At 46.3% G+C, this 16,482-nt stretch overlaps 1 protein-coding gene across 13 annotated transcripts in view; it reads left to right on the forward strand.

Annotated features, from left to right (window-relative positions):
- Positions 1-16,482, forward strand: part of FHAD1 (forkhead associated phosphopeptide binding domain 1) — a 129,200-nt gene that overhangs the window by 22,249 nt on the left and 90,469 nt on the right. For all 13 annotated transcript variants that reach the window (XR_014299377.1, XM_082685439.1, XM_082685435.1 and 10 more), the window contains one exon: positions 2,776-2,982. Coding sequence is in view for 12 of the 13 variants with exons in the window: in XM_082685439.1 (XP_082541565.1) it covers positions 2,776-2,982 (207 nt within the window). In the remaining variant the exon portion in view is untranslated. The remainder of the gene's footprint in view (positions 1-2,775; positions 2,983-16,482) is intronic.

The following is a 16,482-nucleotide window of genomic DNA, read 5'->3' on the forward strand; positions in this document are numbered from 1 at the left end:
TAACTGTTTGATGGAATTCACCAATGAATCCATCTGGGCCTGATGCTTTCTGTTTTGAAAAGCTTTTAATTATTTTTTTAAAAGATTTTATTTATTTATTTGATAAAGATCACAAGTAGACAGAGAAGCAGGCAGAGAGAGAGGGAAGCAGGCTCCCCACTGAGCAGAGAGCCCGATGTGGGGCTCTATCCCAGGACCCTGGCAGAGGCTATAACCCACTGAGCCACCCAGGTGCCCAAAAGCTTTTAATTATTGATTCAAATTCTTTAATAGATATGGGCTTCTTCAGACCATTTATTTCTCCTTGTGTGAGTTTTGGTACATTGTAGCTTTTGAGGAGGTGCTCAGTTTTATCTAAGTTATCAAATTTGTGGGCATAGATTTATTTATAGTGTTCTTTTATTAGCCTTTTAATATTTATGGTATCAGTAGTGATGGTCTCTTTTTCATGATTTTAGTAGTTTGTACCCTCTCTCTTTTTTCTTGGCTAACCTGCTAGAGTTTTGCCAATTTTATCGATGTTTTCAAAGAATCAACTTCTGGTTTCATTGATTTTTCTCTATTATTTTCAAATTTTTTAATTTCATTCATTTTGTCCTAATTTTTTCTTCTGCTTGTTTTGGGCTTATATTGCTCTTCATTCTAATTTCTTTAAGTGGAAGCTTAGATTATTGATTTTAAGTCTTTCTTTTCTAATATATGCATTCTATGCTATAAATTTCCTTCTAAGCACTGCTTTCCTGCCTCCCACAAATTCTGATAAGTTGTATTTTAATTTGTACGTGCTTTCATTTCATTTAGATCATTTTTTCTTTTTCCTAAAGCTTCTTCCTTGACCAACATGCTGCTTAAAAGCATGTTGTTTAATGTCCAAATACTCGGGAATTTTCAGCTATCTTTCTGCTATTGATTCCTAGTTTGAATCTTTCATAGGCTGAGAGCATGCTTTGTATGACTTCTGTTCTTTTAAATTTGAAATTCGTTATGTTTTGTGGCTCAGAATGTGGTCTCTCTTGGTGAATGTTCTATGTGAGCTTGAGCACGGTGTGCATTTTGTTATTATTTGGTGACGCAATCTGTACGTGTCAATTAGATGCGGTTGACTGATGGTGGTCTAGTTTAGCTTTATCCTCCCTAATTTTCTGTATCTCTGTCCATTATTGATATAAGGATGTTGAAGTCTCCAACTGTCATAATGGATTTGTCTGTTTCTCCTTAAACTTCTTTCACTCTCTGCCTCACTTACTCTGATGTTCTATCTTTAGGCACATACAGTTAAGGATTGTTGCATCTTCTTGAAGAACTGACCCCGTTATCATCATATGTAACGCCTCTCTTTACCCTGGTCATGTTTCTGGCTCTGAAGTCTGTTCCATCTGAAATTAACATAGTTCCTCCTGCTTTCTTTTTGTGTTTCAATATTCTAAGTACCCACGTGTATGATAAAAATTTGCAACATAGTTAAGAACACAGACATTTGAATCAAGCAAATCTGAATACAAGACAAGCTAGCCAAGCTGGGTGACTTTGGGCAAATTAAATCATTCTGTGCCTCGGTTTCTTTATCTGCAAAATAGAGAACAATCCCTTTGGATTATTGTGTAGATGAAATGGAATAATGCAGTAGCGCAAACTTCCTGGCATGTAATGTTAAATTAATATACTCTATTAATATAAGTTATGATATTACTATATAATAATATAAGCTATATAATATAATCTATTATTATATTATTGATACAAGCTATTGGTATCATTGTATCATGGGACTTTACACTTGTCTAAGAGCAAATACTCTTTCTATGAATGTCAGATGAGGCACTCCGAGAAGATAAATTTAGAAACTAATTGCCAAATCTCTGGCTGGGGTAGATATCTAACAGACACAGTGTCCTGAAAGGAGAAAGGCTTCACATGTGCCCTGCAGCCGCAGTCCAGAGCCCCACACCCCAGGAATGTAGTATTTCCTCCTGGGTGCTAACCTTTGCTCACTCTTCTAACAAAAAGAAAATTACAGAGGAGCCTTCTGCCTGGCATTGCCAATTCACAGACACACCGTCTGGGTATCGTCTGGGCTGGAGTCCCTTTCTTTCTGGACAGGTAGTCACACCCGGCCCCCTACTGAAAAAGCAGATCCTCACTGATGAGATAAATTCTGAGCAGCTTTTAAGAAGCAATAAAAATAACTAATCGCATGGGAAAACCTTCACTGCATGCCAAGGTTTTGTAAAAGTAGTTATAAAGCTGTATGTTATGTGGTGTGATCTCAGTTTTGTTTGAGCTTTTTAAAAAGCTTGTAAGCACAGACAGAGGACTGGAAGGAGGTGAACCACAGTGTTGACAGTGCCCGCCTCTGGGGGATGGGAGCCTAAGTGGTTTTAATGTCTTCTTTGTGCTTTTCTCCAATTCTCATTTTCTGTAATATTTTAAAAAATGTTATTTTTATAAGATGCAGGTGGCCAACTCCCTGCCCAGAATGTGTGCTCATTCAGACTCCCCTCAGTTCCCTTTGCCTCTGTGCTGCCTGATCCCCCACGCCACAACGTGGGCACCTGCTCTGGGTCTGGAGTCAGAGACCGCATCCCCAGACCCATCGCACACTAACCATGTGGCCTTGGCCAGGCCACTTCACTTCTCTGACTCTGAACATCATCGTTTTTGGATGAGGGTTGTGGTGACCAGCCGGCCAGGGAAGGGACTTAGCACCTTCTGGTACCCATACTCCCTAGTAGATGTGGGGGCCCTGGCTACAGCTGTCTTCCTTCTGTATTTCAGTCTGCAGACATCGACAACCATCATGCACTTATTGAATATAATGAGGCCGAGGACAGCTTTGTTCTCCAGGACTTCAATTCCCGAAACGGCACCTTTGTCAATGAGTGCCACATTCAGAATGTGGCCGTGAAGCTGCTGCCCGGAGACATCCTGAGATTCGGGTCCGGAGGGCTGACCTACGAACTTGTCATCGAAAACGCTCCCTCGGTGAGTCCAGGCCCTTGCAGGGTAGGGGCCAGAGGTGCGGTGTCCTGTCGCCTTCTGTACCTCCAAAGGATGGTGCTTGTCCACAGCGTACCAACTGGATTTCATGCTGGGCGGACAAGTGACCCTGACCTACTGGATCTTACAAGGTTCACACCAATCCAGGTGGATCCTCTGGGGGGGGGGGGGGGCGTGCATCTTAGCGCCCTCTTCTGGGAATTTCCTGGAATGACATGTAAGAGTTGCACAGGGGCCAACCCAGAGCCATAGCATTCTCCTGAAAATGCAAACCTTGGTTGGGGCAAGAGGAAAGAAAACTCAGAGATGGATGCTTTTTTTTTTTTACTCAGATCAGCGCTCTGCAGCTTCCTTACTTTGCGATCAGCAAGGGTTCTTTATATGCCTGGGTCTCAGGCTCCCCGCTGATGCGCAGCACTGAGAGATCTATCTGTAGAGCGTGAAAGTCAGTGTCGGCCTGGAGCAGAGACTCAGGGCCCGGCAGCTGTTACCATACCCTGAACAGAAATGTCCTTGGGATCCTGACCTATATAATATGGCCAGTTTAAGCAAAATGCAATACAAAACTTCCCCGTTAAAGCTCAGTCCCACGGAAGACACCGTTCACGGGGGAGGCAGGCTGGGGTGGGGTGAGGGGTGAGGGAGGTTAGCAGCTCAGGCTTTGGCCAGAATCCCAGCGTACTCTGGAGTGCTCCCGGGCAAGCCTCTGGAGCCCCCAGAACCTCCCATTTACTCCACAAAATGGGGCCAATGACAGCCATGACCTTGCAAGTTCACCTTGAGTGTGGAAAGAGATGATTATAATTGTAAAACTAGCACGGTGCCGGTTCGCGGTGAGCACACAATTAATATCTGCCATGTGTGTCCCAGAGAGATGGCGTCTTTGTCTTACTCGCCGCCCCCAAGAACGCTACATGGACTGGAGCCTCCAAGGCTTAAAAGCCTTTCTGGGACAAGGCTGGGTCTAAATAAATCAAGTCTAGAGGATCGAGACAGACTCCTGGGGTTTTGAGCCCATAGGCAGCCCTAATTGCGCACCCCAGAAAGACGGACGGCATCCCCCAGGCTGCGTGGGCCATGATGCCACATGCATCACATTTGGCTTTGAAGATGTGGGGCAGACTTTTCGGCTGCTGCTCAGCTGCCTTATCCTACATAGACCGTTAAAGTTTGTTTGCTCATGGTACGCACCAAGGTCCTGGGGCAGCACTGAGGGGGGCTCCTGACCCAGAAGGTGTTGACTTGATCAAGAGTTCTCAACATGGATAATAAGGATTCCCCCCAACACACACACACCCACATCAGAACGCTGTGGGGAGCAGACCAACAATGCACATTCCTGGGCCTCACCCGGGGCCCAGGGACTCATTCATACTTAAGGTTGCCAGAAAAAAACACAGGACACCCAGTTAAAGCTGAATTTCAGATAAACCACAAATAATCTTATAGTACAAGTATGTCTGAAATATTGCAAGGGATTGCTTATGCTAAAGAAATTATTTGGTATTTGTCTGAAATTCAGAGTTAATTGGATACCCTGTATTTCATTTATATATATATATTTTTAATCTATGTATTTATTTATGTTAAATCTGGCGACTCTACACAGCCTCCCTGGGAGTGGGAATATGCATTTTCCCAGGCTCCTTGGTGATTCTGCTGTACCCCCCACAGAATAAAAACCTAAATATGGAGCCCCTTGTCTAGAGCATTTACAGATTTTTTTTTTCTGGAACCAAAGAAAATGGAGTTTCAAAGCCCAAGCCTGTAAATCCAAGTTTGTGAAGTTTGAGTCAATGTTTCTCAAACTTGTCTGATTATAAGAATGTTTCTGAAATGTCCAACAAAATTACAGGTTCCCAAGCCCCCCTGCCTGGGAAGTTCTCATTTTGTGGCTTGCCAGAAGGGGAAAGGGTGATAATGTCTGCATTTTTTTCATACGAAGATATTTATGGAAATATTATTTATAGGGACACAAAAATTGAAACCTAAATATCCATCAGAAGGGGGCATTGTCTGAAAAAAAAATCTGAGAGTTTGTTTGTATATGGAAAACTGTTGCTTTTTTTTTAAAAATAGCTTTATAGAGGGCGCCTGGGGGACTGAGCCAGTTAAGCATCTGACTCTTTTTTTTTTTAAGATTTATTTATTTATTTGACAGGCAGAGGTCACAAGTAGGCAGAGAGGCAGGCAGAGACAGAGAGAGGGGGAAGCAGGCTCCCTACTGAGCAGAGAGCCCGATGGATGCGGGGCTCAATCCCAGTACCCAGGATCATGACCTGAGTAAAGGCAGTGGCTTTAACCCACTGAGCCACCCAGGCACCCAAGCATCTGACTCTTAATCTCAGCTCAGGTCTTGATCTCTGGGTCGTGAGTTCAGGCCTTACATTGGGCTCCAAGCTGGGCATAGAGCCAACTTACAAAAAGCGGGGGAAGAGAGCAACTTTAGGGAGATATGACTGACATACAATCAGCTGCACGTGTTTAAAGGTTATATAATCTGATGGGCTTTGACCCACGTGTGCACCTGAATAACCATCGCCACGGTCAAGACAGTGACCATATTCGTGGCCCGCAAAAGCTTCCTCGGGAACAGGGCATTTGTTCGCTTGCCTCCCGTTTACATAACATAAACTTCATTCATGGTAAGCCTATGATTCAGCACATTTTTGTATGATTTTTTTAAAATATTTTATGATTTACTTGAGAGAAAGAAAGAGCACAAGCAGGGGGAGTGGGAGAGCTGAGCAGGAAGCCGGATGCAGGACTCGATCGCATCATGACCTGAGCCGAAGGCAGAAGCTCAACTGACTGAACCACCCAGGCATCCCCCCCCCCCCGCACCCGCTTTAGTATGTTTACAGAGCTGGCCGTCACCACGACTTCCTTTCAGAACGTTTCTATCCATTTCTGTTCCTCCCCCCAAAAAAACCTGGGAGGTACTTAGGGTTTTTTGTTGTTGTTGTTGTTGTTTTTAACTTTTAATTTTTTTTAAGGTTTTATTTATTTATTCATGACAGACAGAGGGAGCAAGGCAGAGGGAGAAGCGGGCTTCCGCTCCCAGCCCCCGTTCTTTCTGTCTCTCTGAATCTGACTGCTCCAGGCCCCCCCGTGTAAGTGGAATCTTAATAGTGTTTATCCCTTTGGGACTGTCTCGCTTCACTTGCGTAGTACTGTGTCCTTGAGGTGCATACATGTTGTAGCAGGTAGTATGTACTCAACATACATGTTGAGTAAGGGGATCCTTTTGAGCCGAGGAATATTCCGTCGTGTGTCTACCTCACGTTTGTTGAGCCGTTTGTCCATCCATCCATCGACGGCTGCCCCCACCTTTTGGCTGTCATGAGTAAGAGTGTGATGCGTACAGGTGTATAAGTATGGAAGGGGTACTTCATTTTACGAGATGCTTCTGATATCGGATAAGCGTAAGAAACAATGATCAAGGGCGCCTGGGTGGCTCAGTTGGTTGGGCGACTGCCTTCGGCTCAGGTCACGGTCCTGGAGTCCCGGGATCGAGTCCCGCATCAGGCTCCCAGCTCCATGGGGAGTCTGCTTCTCCCTCTGATCTTCTCGCCTCTCATGCTCTCTCTCACTGTCTCTCTCTCTCAGGTGAATAAATAAAATCTTAAAAAAAAAAAAAAGAAACAATGATCAAGACCTTGAACTTTGAGTATAGCAGAAGAGGACGCTTTGTAAAAAGAGAAATCAGTAGAGTATCAGGAGTCACGGATATGAACGAAACTGTGCTAACTGTGCTAACCTATTTGCCTGCTCGCCCTTATTTAACACAATCTGTGGGGTGGGTTCTCTCATGATCCCCATCTTACAGACAAAGAATCCAAAACTCAGAGAGGTTAAGTAATTTCCCCAGCGTCACACAGCTGGTCAATGCAGAATTAAGCTCTATCCCCACTTGTGGGGAACAGAGAGAAGAGAACTTAATCTAACGCTAGCCAGAGCAGTATCCCCGACTGGTTTCCAGAGGGAGCAAAAAACACTTTTGTGGTCACTTGAATAAACACACATTTCTTTAAAATTTTTATTTCTACAAGCATTTGTGTCCCACTTCATTCCCCAAGTGACAGCAAGGAGCTGCACAAATGTTCCCCTGGCCTGTGCCCAGGGTGCTTTCCCAGGCTTTCCCAGGGAGCCACCTTACCCCACAGGACTCACCCATGGTCCGTCCTCCCCAGAGTGCTCTCTGCTCAGAGCTTTCCTAAACTGAGGGACTTTCATGCAAGCATCCTCTTATTAATGGAGATCGTATTAATGGAGGGGTCCTCTGTGGGGCGGGCTGGGGTGAGGATAGCCTTGTGGGCTGGAAGGAGGGGAGGGGGGGAGGGAGGAAGAGAAGGGAAGGAAGGGCATCTATCCTTGAATACTTTGAGGTCCAGCCTTCCTAAGAAATGTGCGGCCATCTTGATTGCTATGCTAGCGTTTCTGACTGGATTTTTGGGTCCCAGGTGAGGACACTGTGTTTCCCCCTGAGATGGAGTTCTCAAGGAGAATCATCATGAAATCCAAAGGGTTGGGCGTGGTCAGAACTAGCCCCTTCCTGACAAAGAGTTCCCAAAGGAAAACATTTATTTCAGGCTTTGGGGTGGTCACCATAACCAATCAGAAGGGATATGACAGCCTTTTCATGGGGGTGGGAAGGTGGGGTGTGGGTTAGGGAGCCACATGTGTTAAAAGCTGTCACAGTGCGGGGGCGGGGGAGGGGGGAGTGCGCATCCTGCTCTGGCTGCCTTGAACACAGTCCCAGCCCTGCTCTTCTGTTCTGGGCTTGTGCCCACGTCACCTGACTCTCACACCTTGGTTCCCACTGCCGTAAACTCAGGGAACTAACAGTCCCTACCACGGGAAGTTACTGTGGCATTAAGAGCTTAATGTATGCAAATCCCTTGGCTCAGCCTCCTGCCCCTCTGACAAGTTCCTGGTAACTCTCAGCTCTAGAATCAAGCAAACAAGCAGCGTGGCAGCCAGGATACCTCCTCTGGGAGTGTTCCTTTAGCCAGAAAACCTCCCAAGACCTCCCCAGCCAGCAGATGGCTACACATGCATATAAATTACCTGTGGGATGACATCCAAGATGAAAAACTGCCCCCCAAATCCCTCTTGGTTGACGAAATACATTGGCACCTGCCCCCAAGGATATATTCTGGAACATGCTTTGTAAATCATAACTCTTTCACCAAAATTTAACCTAGGGCTGCCATGTTGCACAACGCCAGGGTTGCCATTCACATCAGAGTCCATGTGGGTGATACCACCCCTCCCCACCCCCCAAAGCTATGCAGGGCATGAGCTGCAGGACCATTTGCAATGCCCCCCCCCCCAAAAAAAAACCAGTGAAGTAGAGTCTCCATTTCAGCACCAGGAGTGAGCAGTAGAAGTCGCACAGCTGGACATGTCCGCCATATTGTGGGTTTTGTCTGTGGTTGCCTTTTTGAGTGCTTTCTGGTCTCCAGGAAGGGAGGTGTGGAAACAAACTGTCTAGTAGGCGTGGTGGTGGCCTGATCAAGCAGCTGGGCAAGGAAACCCCCACCTCGCCCAAATCTTTAAATTGTGTCTTTCTCTCTTATGAAATATGGCAAGTCTAATGGAAATTCCCAGAAGGCAGAAAGGAAGTCAGGCATCCCAAGTGATGTGTAGAGTTGTTTTGTGGATGGGTAGACAGCCCTCGGCAGCAGTTTTCCTCGCCCCACACATGGTCCCAGCAGCAATCACCCCAGAAAGGGCTCTGGGCTAACCTTGACCACAGTTTACCCCACAGTGCTAAACTTGACTAGCCTTCCCTGTAGCTGCTCAGCCCTGTTCCCAGGCCAGCCACACTGTCCCATGTGACTTGCATACCTCCTTCTTCCTTCCTGCAAGTCCTGACAGCCTACCCCACACAGAGAACGCCTCTATCAGCCCCCACCCCTTACTGCTCCCCGCTGTGATGGGGTATCTCGGCAGATATAGTGAAGGAAAGCAAGTGCTTTGGATTTCGATAGATTCAAGTTCAAACTCCAGCTACTGCTAATGTCACCTCTGTAAGCTTTTGTTTCCAGTTTCTGCCAAGCAGATACTCAGTAATCCCAGGTCCCCCTTCTCCCTTCAGGATTTCTGTAGAGGCCCTTGGGACCACCCCGTCATTGTATAAATGGTGCTCAAAGATTTCCTGCAACTTCCTTGAGTTTATGTATAGGCTACAGCCAGTGCTGGGACTGAAGGGCCACTCTCCCATGTCCTTGGGGGTCTAGAGGCTTTTCCTAACCATGGGGTGCCTGGAGTGCCACAGTCCTTCACTGTGGGCAGTCAAGGGCGAGCCCCAGGCCAATCTGTCATGCTTCCTGCTGATGGGAAAGATTATCACGGCAGTAAAAACAAAAGCCACCAAGAGTAGAAGAAAACGCAATTGCATTTATTGGCTTCCTTACTTGCCTCCACTAACATTTTACCCGCTGTGGCTGCAGCTCCAGGGCAAATTGTGTCACGCCCTTTCTTCTTCCTCTTTGCTGGTGATGGTCATGTCTGACCCACACTGTTCAGTATGCATGGGCTACCTACCAGGAAGTACTCTAAGGGTGATACACACGCACTAGCTTGTTCACTTCTCACCAGCGAAGAAGCAGCTGTTGCCATCCTGATTTTTCAGACGAGCCACAAAAGGATCACATCGTCAGGGTCACACCGAAGGTCAGGGACAAAGAGGGAGCAGCACCTGATTCCGTGTAATGCTGAATCCCATGCTCCTACCCCGACGCTGGCAAACTACAGCCCACACGCCAAAGCCAGGCCAGCACCTATTTCTGTAAATAAAGTTTTATGGGAAACCAGCCATCCTGTTCACGACGGTGTGGCTACACCTGCTGTCGTGCTTTGGCAGCAGAGTGAGCGGGGCAGAGCGTACCGCACGCAGACCGGGAAACATCTGCTGTCTGGGTCCATGGAAAACATTGACCAGTGTCTGCTTATAACCCCATGCTCCACTGACTTCCCTCTTTTACTTAGTTTTGTGAAAGAGGAGCTGAAAATGGAGGAGAGGACAGGGAGAAGGACCGCTCGAGCCCTACTGTGTTCCAGGAACTGTGCCGTTTAGTTGCTTTTTCTTGGTAACTGAGGAATAAAAAAAACAAAAATTGGCGAGCTGAAGAAATAGATTTGAACAGTCTTTTCACCACATCTTTTTTGAAAAAGCTGAAAATATGTGGTTCTAAATATATAGATACATATATATGCATTTGCACATGTGATATAATCACATTCAGATATATCTGATAAGTACGCTAGACGTTAATATAGAACATACACAACAGATGCGTATTATACATTTTAGTGTTTCTTCAATTGGAAAGTTTTCTTTGAAAACTTTGGAAGGTTCTTCCTGGTATAACTTTTGAAAAGATATTTGGAACTTTAGTCTGAAGTCTGCTGTAGCTAGAGAACTGTTCATTTGTTCAAAGTTTCTCTATGTCCTGTTTCACTACTGGTCTTATGGTTGATTCCTTGGTTTTAAATCACTTCTTCTCTGGGCCATTGCTTTACTTTTACAAGTTCAAAGATAAATGTGGTACATGTTTACAGTCTGGTGGGTTGTATCCAAGTATATCACAACTCGCATAACACCTCTTGTTCTAAGTCCTGATGGTTGTGGTGAAGTCGCAATAAGCTTATTTTCCAGGAAATTTTATTGTTTGCAAGTGTCAGAAACCCAACTCAAAATAGCCTAAGGCGGGGGTAGGGGCAGAAGGAGTTCTTATAACTGAAAAGGCCAAAAGAACCAGCTTCAGTCCCAGCTGGATCCAGGTGCCCAAACAATGGCCAGGAATCTGTCTTTTTACCTTTGTTAGCTTCACTATCTCAGGCAGTCTTTTGCCTCACCTGTAGTGAGGTGGCAGCCAGCATCCCCAGCACCGTTCTAAGAAAAGAATAAATTTCTTAATTAGCTTGACTTGGACCATGTGCCTATTCCTGAACCTATCACTGAGGCCAGGGACATGGAATGGTCTGATTGGCAGGCCTGGGTCACGATCTCTCCCCTGAAGCAGAAGGGATCAGCCTTACCAGAATTGCATGGACTCAGAATTATGAGGGGTGGGGGGGAGACAGGCTGTCTGCTCCACAAAATTTAAGGTATCCATCTAGAAGATGGAGAAATGGATGCAGGGTGGGCAAAACAAACAACAAAGAAACGCCAGACATCCATGACATTAGGAAGCATTCCCACTGCCTCAACCAAATGTTCCTAACACGACTGAGAGTAGGAATTTGGGGGAAGAGGGAAGAAAATGAGGAATAATCCGCTTCTCCGTTTTCCACTTAAAAAGTCCGAAGCTGATCCCCAAGGAAGCCAACTAGCTCATTCCTCCCCTCTGGGGAATGGGTGTGATGAGAAGCTCACCGAGCCGGGAGTTCATTGGTCCATCCTGGGGAAGGGTAGTCTTTCCATCTTCACAGCACCTTTGCATAGATCCCATTCTTGAGACGATGTTGCTTTGCCTGTACCCAGGCTTGAGGGACCAGTGACCAAATGGAACTCTTCAGAATGAACGTCTTGCTAGACAAGCTTTGTCCTCGCCAACCTGATCTCCTAGTTGTGCTTTAAGGACTCTGTGGGGACCCGCTGATGTGATGAAGTGCCCTGAGGCCGGGTGTTTCTCGTGGAGTGGAGGGGCTGGGCAGCACACGCCTCGGGCAGGGTGTCCTCAGCAAGAACTCACACAAAAGGACTCTCGAAGTCTCTGTGTTGTCATCAGACGTCTACAGGCCCCCCAGATGACATCGGCGGGCAGGGCGGGGACGCAGAGGGGAGAGGCAGGCAAAGGCTTGGCATCCTGATGAAACAACCCAGCCCAGGAACCGAGGAACCAGCCTCGGCTGCTTCCAGTGCCCTCTGGCTGCTCACACTCTTTGTGACCACACCAGAACCACGTGGCTGCTTCCTTTTTCTTAACTTAGTGGGAAATCATTCATTCATTCCCCCCTTCAGTCTCTCAATCTGGAAAGGCTGACCGGAAGTAGACCTCATCTAGGTCTACTTGCAAAGACTACTTGCAAAAATCTGGGTCTTTTCTCATTAGACTCTATTTGCCATTCTGCGGACTGACCCGGAAGCTAGTTAGAACTTGAAAGGGGAAAGTGGGGGCGCCTGGGTGCTTCCGTGGGTTAAGCATCTGCCTTCACCTCAGGTCATGATCCTCTAGGGTCCTGGATTGAGCCTCATGTCGGGCTCCCTGCTCAGTGGGGAGCCTGCTTCTCCCTCTGCCTCTGCCCTTCCCCTGCTTATGCTTTCCCTCTCTCTCTCAAATAAATAAGTAAAATCTTTTTTAAAAGGGGGGGAGGGAAACTGTAGGCTAGAAGACTTATAGACAATGGGGAAATTCGATGGAACTGATCTCTTTTTTAACCCAGCTGCTAAAAATCCAAATGAATGTTTCTTCTGAACCCCACAAAACGACCTGCTCTCTGAAGCTCCGAAAATCATATATAACGTGTCAGGTCCCTGTTCCAAATGTATAATCCTGATTTCTCACACTAGAAGTCTTGGACACCATTTCTCCTTTCCTGGAGGACTTAGAATTAGCACCCCACTTAGAGTTAGCGCAGCACCCCAGGAGCTGCTGAGGTAGGGAAGGCTGTTGGCCCTGGTGCCAAATGGCGCCCCCTGCTGGCCGTTGGCAGCAATGTCTGTGTTTTCTAGTCTATCCAGTCGAACCTCCTTGCTCCTGGCAGGGTCACTCTTTTCTCCACCTTCGTCCCTTCCGGTCATTACTGTTGTGTAGCTGAAAGAACAAAGTTCAGTAAACTATATTTGGTAAACTTCTGGGGCTGAAAGCAGTCCCCGAGAGCTCTCCCATGAGTAAGCTACGCTAGGAGTTGTGTAAGGATTCTGTATGGTTTTCTCCTGGTAACTCAAAGTCTCCTCCCCGGCTTTAGTAATTAACATTTTCATTCTGGAATAACTTCTAGCTTTATATAAAAGTTGTAATGATAGTACAGAGAGTTCTTGTATATGTCTCCCTCCATTTCCCCCATTTGAAGCATTTTCTGTTGCCACAGTACAGTTTTCCAAACCAAGGCACCAACACTGGCCCGTGATTTTTTTTTTTTAAGATTTTTTTTTTTATTTATTTGACAGAGAAAGATCACAAGTAGGCAGAGAGAGAGAGAAAGAGGGAAGCAGGCTCCACGCTGAGCAGAGAGCCCGATGCAGGACTCGATCCCAGGACCCTGAGATCATGAACTGAGCCGAAGGCATCGGCTTAACCCACTGAGCCACCCAGGTGCCCCCTGGCCCGTGATTATTAACTCAACTTCAGGCTCAACCCAGCCCAGGGCACCACACTGCCTTTCATCACTGTGTCTTCTTAACCTCCTCTGGTCTGTGACAGTTTCTTAGTCTGTCTTTCATGACCTTGATAGTCTTGAAGAGTATTGGCCAGGTGTCATTCTCCAGGATGGCTGACTGGATTGGATTGTGTTCATCTCTTATTTGCCTGGTTCTCTTCTCTCATTAGACTGGGATTATGGTTCTTGTCGCATTATCAGGGGGGAACCCATTACCCACATGACTTCCCTGGGGACGTTAACTTCTTCCCTGACTCAGCTGGTCTTTGCCAGGTTTCTCCATCAGAAAGTTACTGTTTTTCCCCCTTCCATCCCCTAGTCTTTGGAAGCAGGTCCTGAGTATTGTCCACCCCCAAAGGAGAGGGGAGGAAGGCGCAGACAGTGGAACTCAAGCCCCGCCTCCTGGAAGGCAGCCTACCTACAGGTGCTCAGTTCTTCTGTAAGGAAGATTGTCTCTCCTTCCCTGTTTCTGTATTTCCTGAATCGTGTCTTTGTATCAGTATGAACTCGTGTATATTCATTGTATACTTTGGGTTATGATCCAATCCCACATCCTGTCTTGCTGCTGGAATAACTCCCAGCCTTGCCATTGGGAGCTCTTTGAGGTTGGTTGCGTGTCCTTTGAGAAGTCCCCACCCTTGGCTCTGGAGGGCCTCCTCACTCTCCGCTATTATACGATGAGCCAGGCTCGCAGTGTATTTTTCCCGCCCCACTCCCAGGATCAGCCAAAGGCCTTTCTACTTGTGCCGTTTGCCAGTTGTCCCCTTCAGCTCAGCCAGCCGATGCCTGCCGCGTGTCCCAGGCATGACATGGGGTGTTGGGCCCAGCCGTGCTCCGCTAGAAAATGTTTACCACCCGGCTCTGAAAAAAGTAAAGTGTGCATGTAGAGCATAAGGCTTACTGATGGAGAGAATGTGTAACCCATTCTCTGCAAATAATAATGAACTATATACCTCTCTTTAAAGTTAGTTGCGGGGCGCCTGGGTGGCTCAGTGGGTTAAGTCTCTGCCTTCGGCTCAGGTCATGTTCTCAGGGTCCTGGGATCGAGCCCCGCATCGGGCTCTCTGCTCAGCAGGGAGCCTGCTTCCCCGCCCCCCTCTCTCTGCCTGCCTCTCTGCCTACTTGTGATCTCTCTCTGTCAAATAAATAAATAAAATCTTTAAAGTAAGTTGCGTATAACCGATCGACTCTCATAAAGCACTTTCACTGACTTGGGCTGAGTGCCCCCGGCCACAGCCAACTTACCTTCACAACCGACGAGAGGGCAGTTTCCCAACCTGGACGTGGGTGGGTATCTTGTTTGCATCCACAAGTAAGACAAAAGTGAAATGAGAAAGACACGGTAGAACTTCACGTGTTTATCAGTGATCTTTTTGCTATACCAGATAATAGTTTTCAAATACTTCCTCAAGAATATGTCATCAATTTTACATGCTACTAATAATTTAATGGCTCTAGACACAACATGCTTTTATATAATTTACATTGTTAACATTTTTTTTTAAAGATTGTTATTTATTTATTTATTTGACAGACAGAGATCACAAGTAGGCAGAGAGGCAGGCAGAGAGAGAGAGAGTGGGGGAAGCAGGCTCCCCACTGAGCAGAGAGCCCGATGTGGGGCTTGATCCCAGGACCCTGGGATCATGACCGGAGCTGAAGGCAGAGGCTTTAACCCACTGAGCCACCCAGGCGCCCCACATTGTTAATGCTTTTGCCAAAACCTCCATAAGTGTAGACAATCATCAAAACAAAAAAGATCAAGCTCTGATTTACAGTGTTCCCTAATTTCTGGGACATAAATACTTCCACCAAGGCCAATGTCAAGTGACCAGTGAGACATCATTGAATACAGAGATACAGTGAGACAAGCAGTAGCACATGCATATGTAGAGATAAATAACCTCAAGAGCATGGATAATAATAAAATAGAGTGAAATAATTAGGAAGGATGAGTTTTAACTGTTACCTTTCTTTCCAATATCACTTAAATGTATGTTTATGTAATTTGATTTTTTTTTATTAATGGCTGTGTTTATCAACCAGCTCAAGAAATTCCTGGGCATTTAGTAACTGGCTTTCAGGAGCCGGTAGCGGCTGGCCTCAGCAGGACACCTCTGGTACAGAGGACATGCCCCCCTCCCGCTTGGGTCAGGGCTGGTGTCCTCTGAGTAGCATCCAGTGTGTACCATATGAATAACATTTCCATAAAAGAGTTATCAGTGTTCCTAGAAAATCCTGTATCAAGTACCTCTTGCAACGTTTTGTGGTTCTTTATAATTTTCTTTTTTGTAACTCAGAAAATCTCTGATTCCCCACTAATCATTTAAGACCGTTTTGTGAGTATGGAAAGCAGGCATAAAATCATGTTTTCAAATAGCCTCAGTGCTCTAGGAACAAGGGTGTTAGAGTCAAATAGCATCACTGCTTCCTGGCTGTGGGACCTCGGGCAAGTCATTTAACCTCTCTGATCTGCACTTTCTTAATCCACAACATGAGGGTAGAAAGGCCTCACCACCTCCGAGATTATCCTGGTGATTAGATGAGAACACATTTGTTCAGTGCACAGCCCAGTCTCTGGCACATGTGTGCCTTCTCGATACTGTGATATCGTGGCTCATAGCCGTAGAGGTATTGGCAATTACAAACAGCAGAGCTCGTGACAGGCTTTCCAAGGACAAGGTCTACTTCCCTTTGTACCCAGCCTCCAGGGCTGTCTGGCAGAATATGTGTATCCTGTAGGCACTCTGTATGCAAACTACCTTGATTATTTTAGGGTGTCCGTGCTACCTTTTACAGGACTAGAAGCACATATTGGAAACATAGCACAAAGGACAGGTAGATAACCTGGAAAAAAAAATGGGTTGTGTTTTCTTGAGTAAATCATTGACGGGTGTTTGTTCAAGCTGATATAAATTCAGCAATGGGTGTGTCAGGGCTAATCCAGGTGGCTGACAACCTGCTCTTTCAGAGAGAGTGTGGAGGAAATCAGGACCATCGCATATGCTGCCTCAAAAACAAAACAAAAAAACATTCAAGTGCCATATGGTCGGAGACTTGGGAGTGGGAGCAGGACAAGAAAGGCATTAGCGTGTATTTTTAAACTCAAGTTTCTAAAAACAGATTTGTTGATAACTGACCTTGACCCCAAGC

The sequence above is a fragment of the Mustela nivalis genome (assembly GCF_964662115.1).
Source record: "Mustela nivalis genome assembly, chromosome: 10".
Taxonomy (NCBI): Eukaryota; Metazoa; Chordata; class Mammalia; order Carnivora; family Mustelidae; genus Mustela; species Mustela nivalis.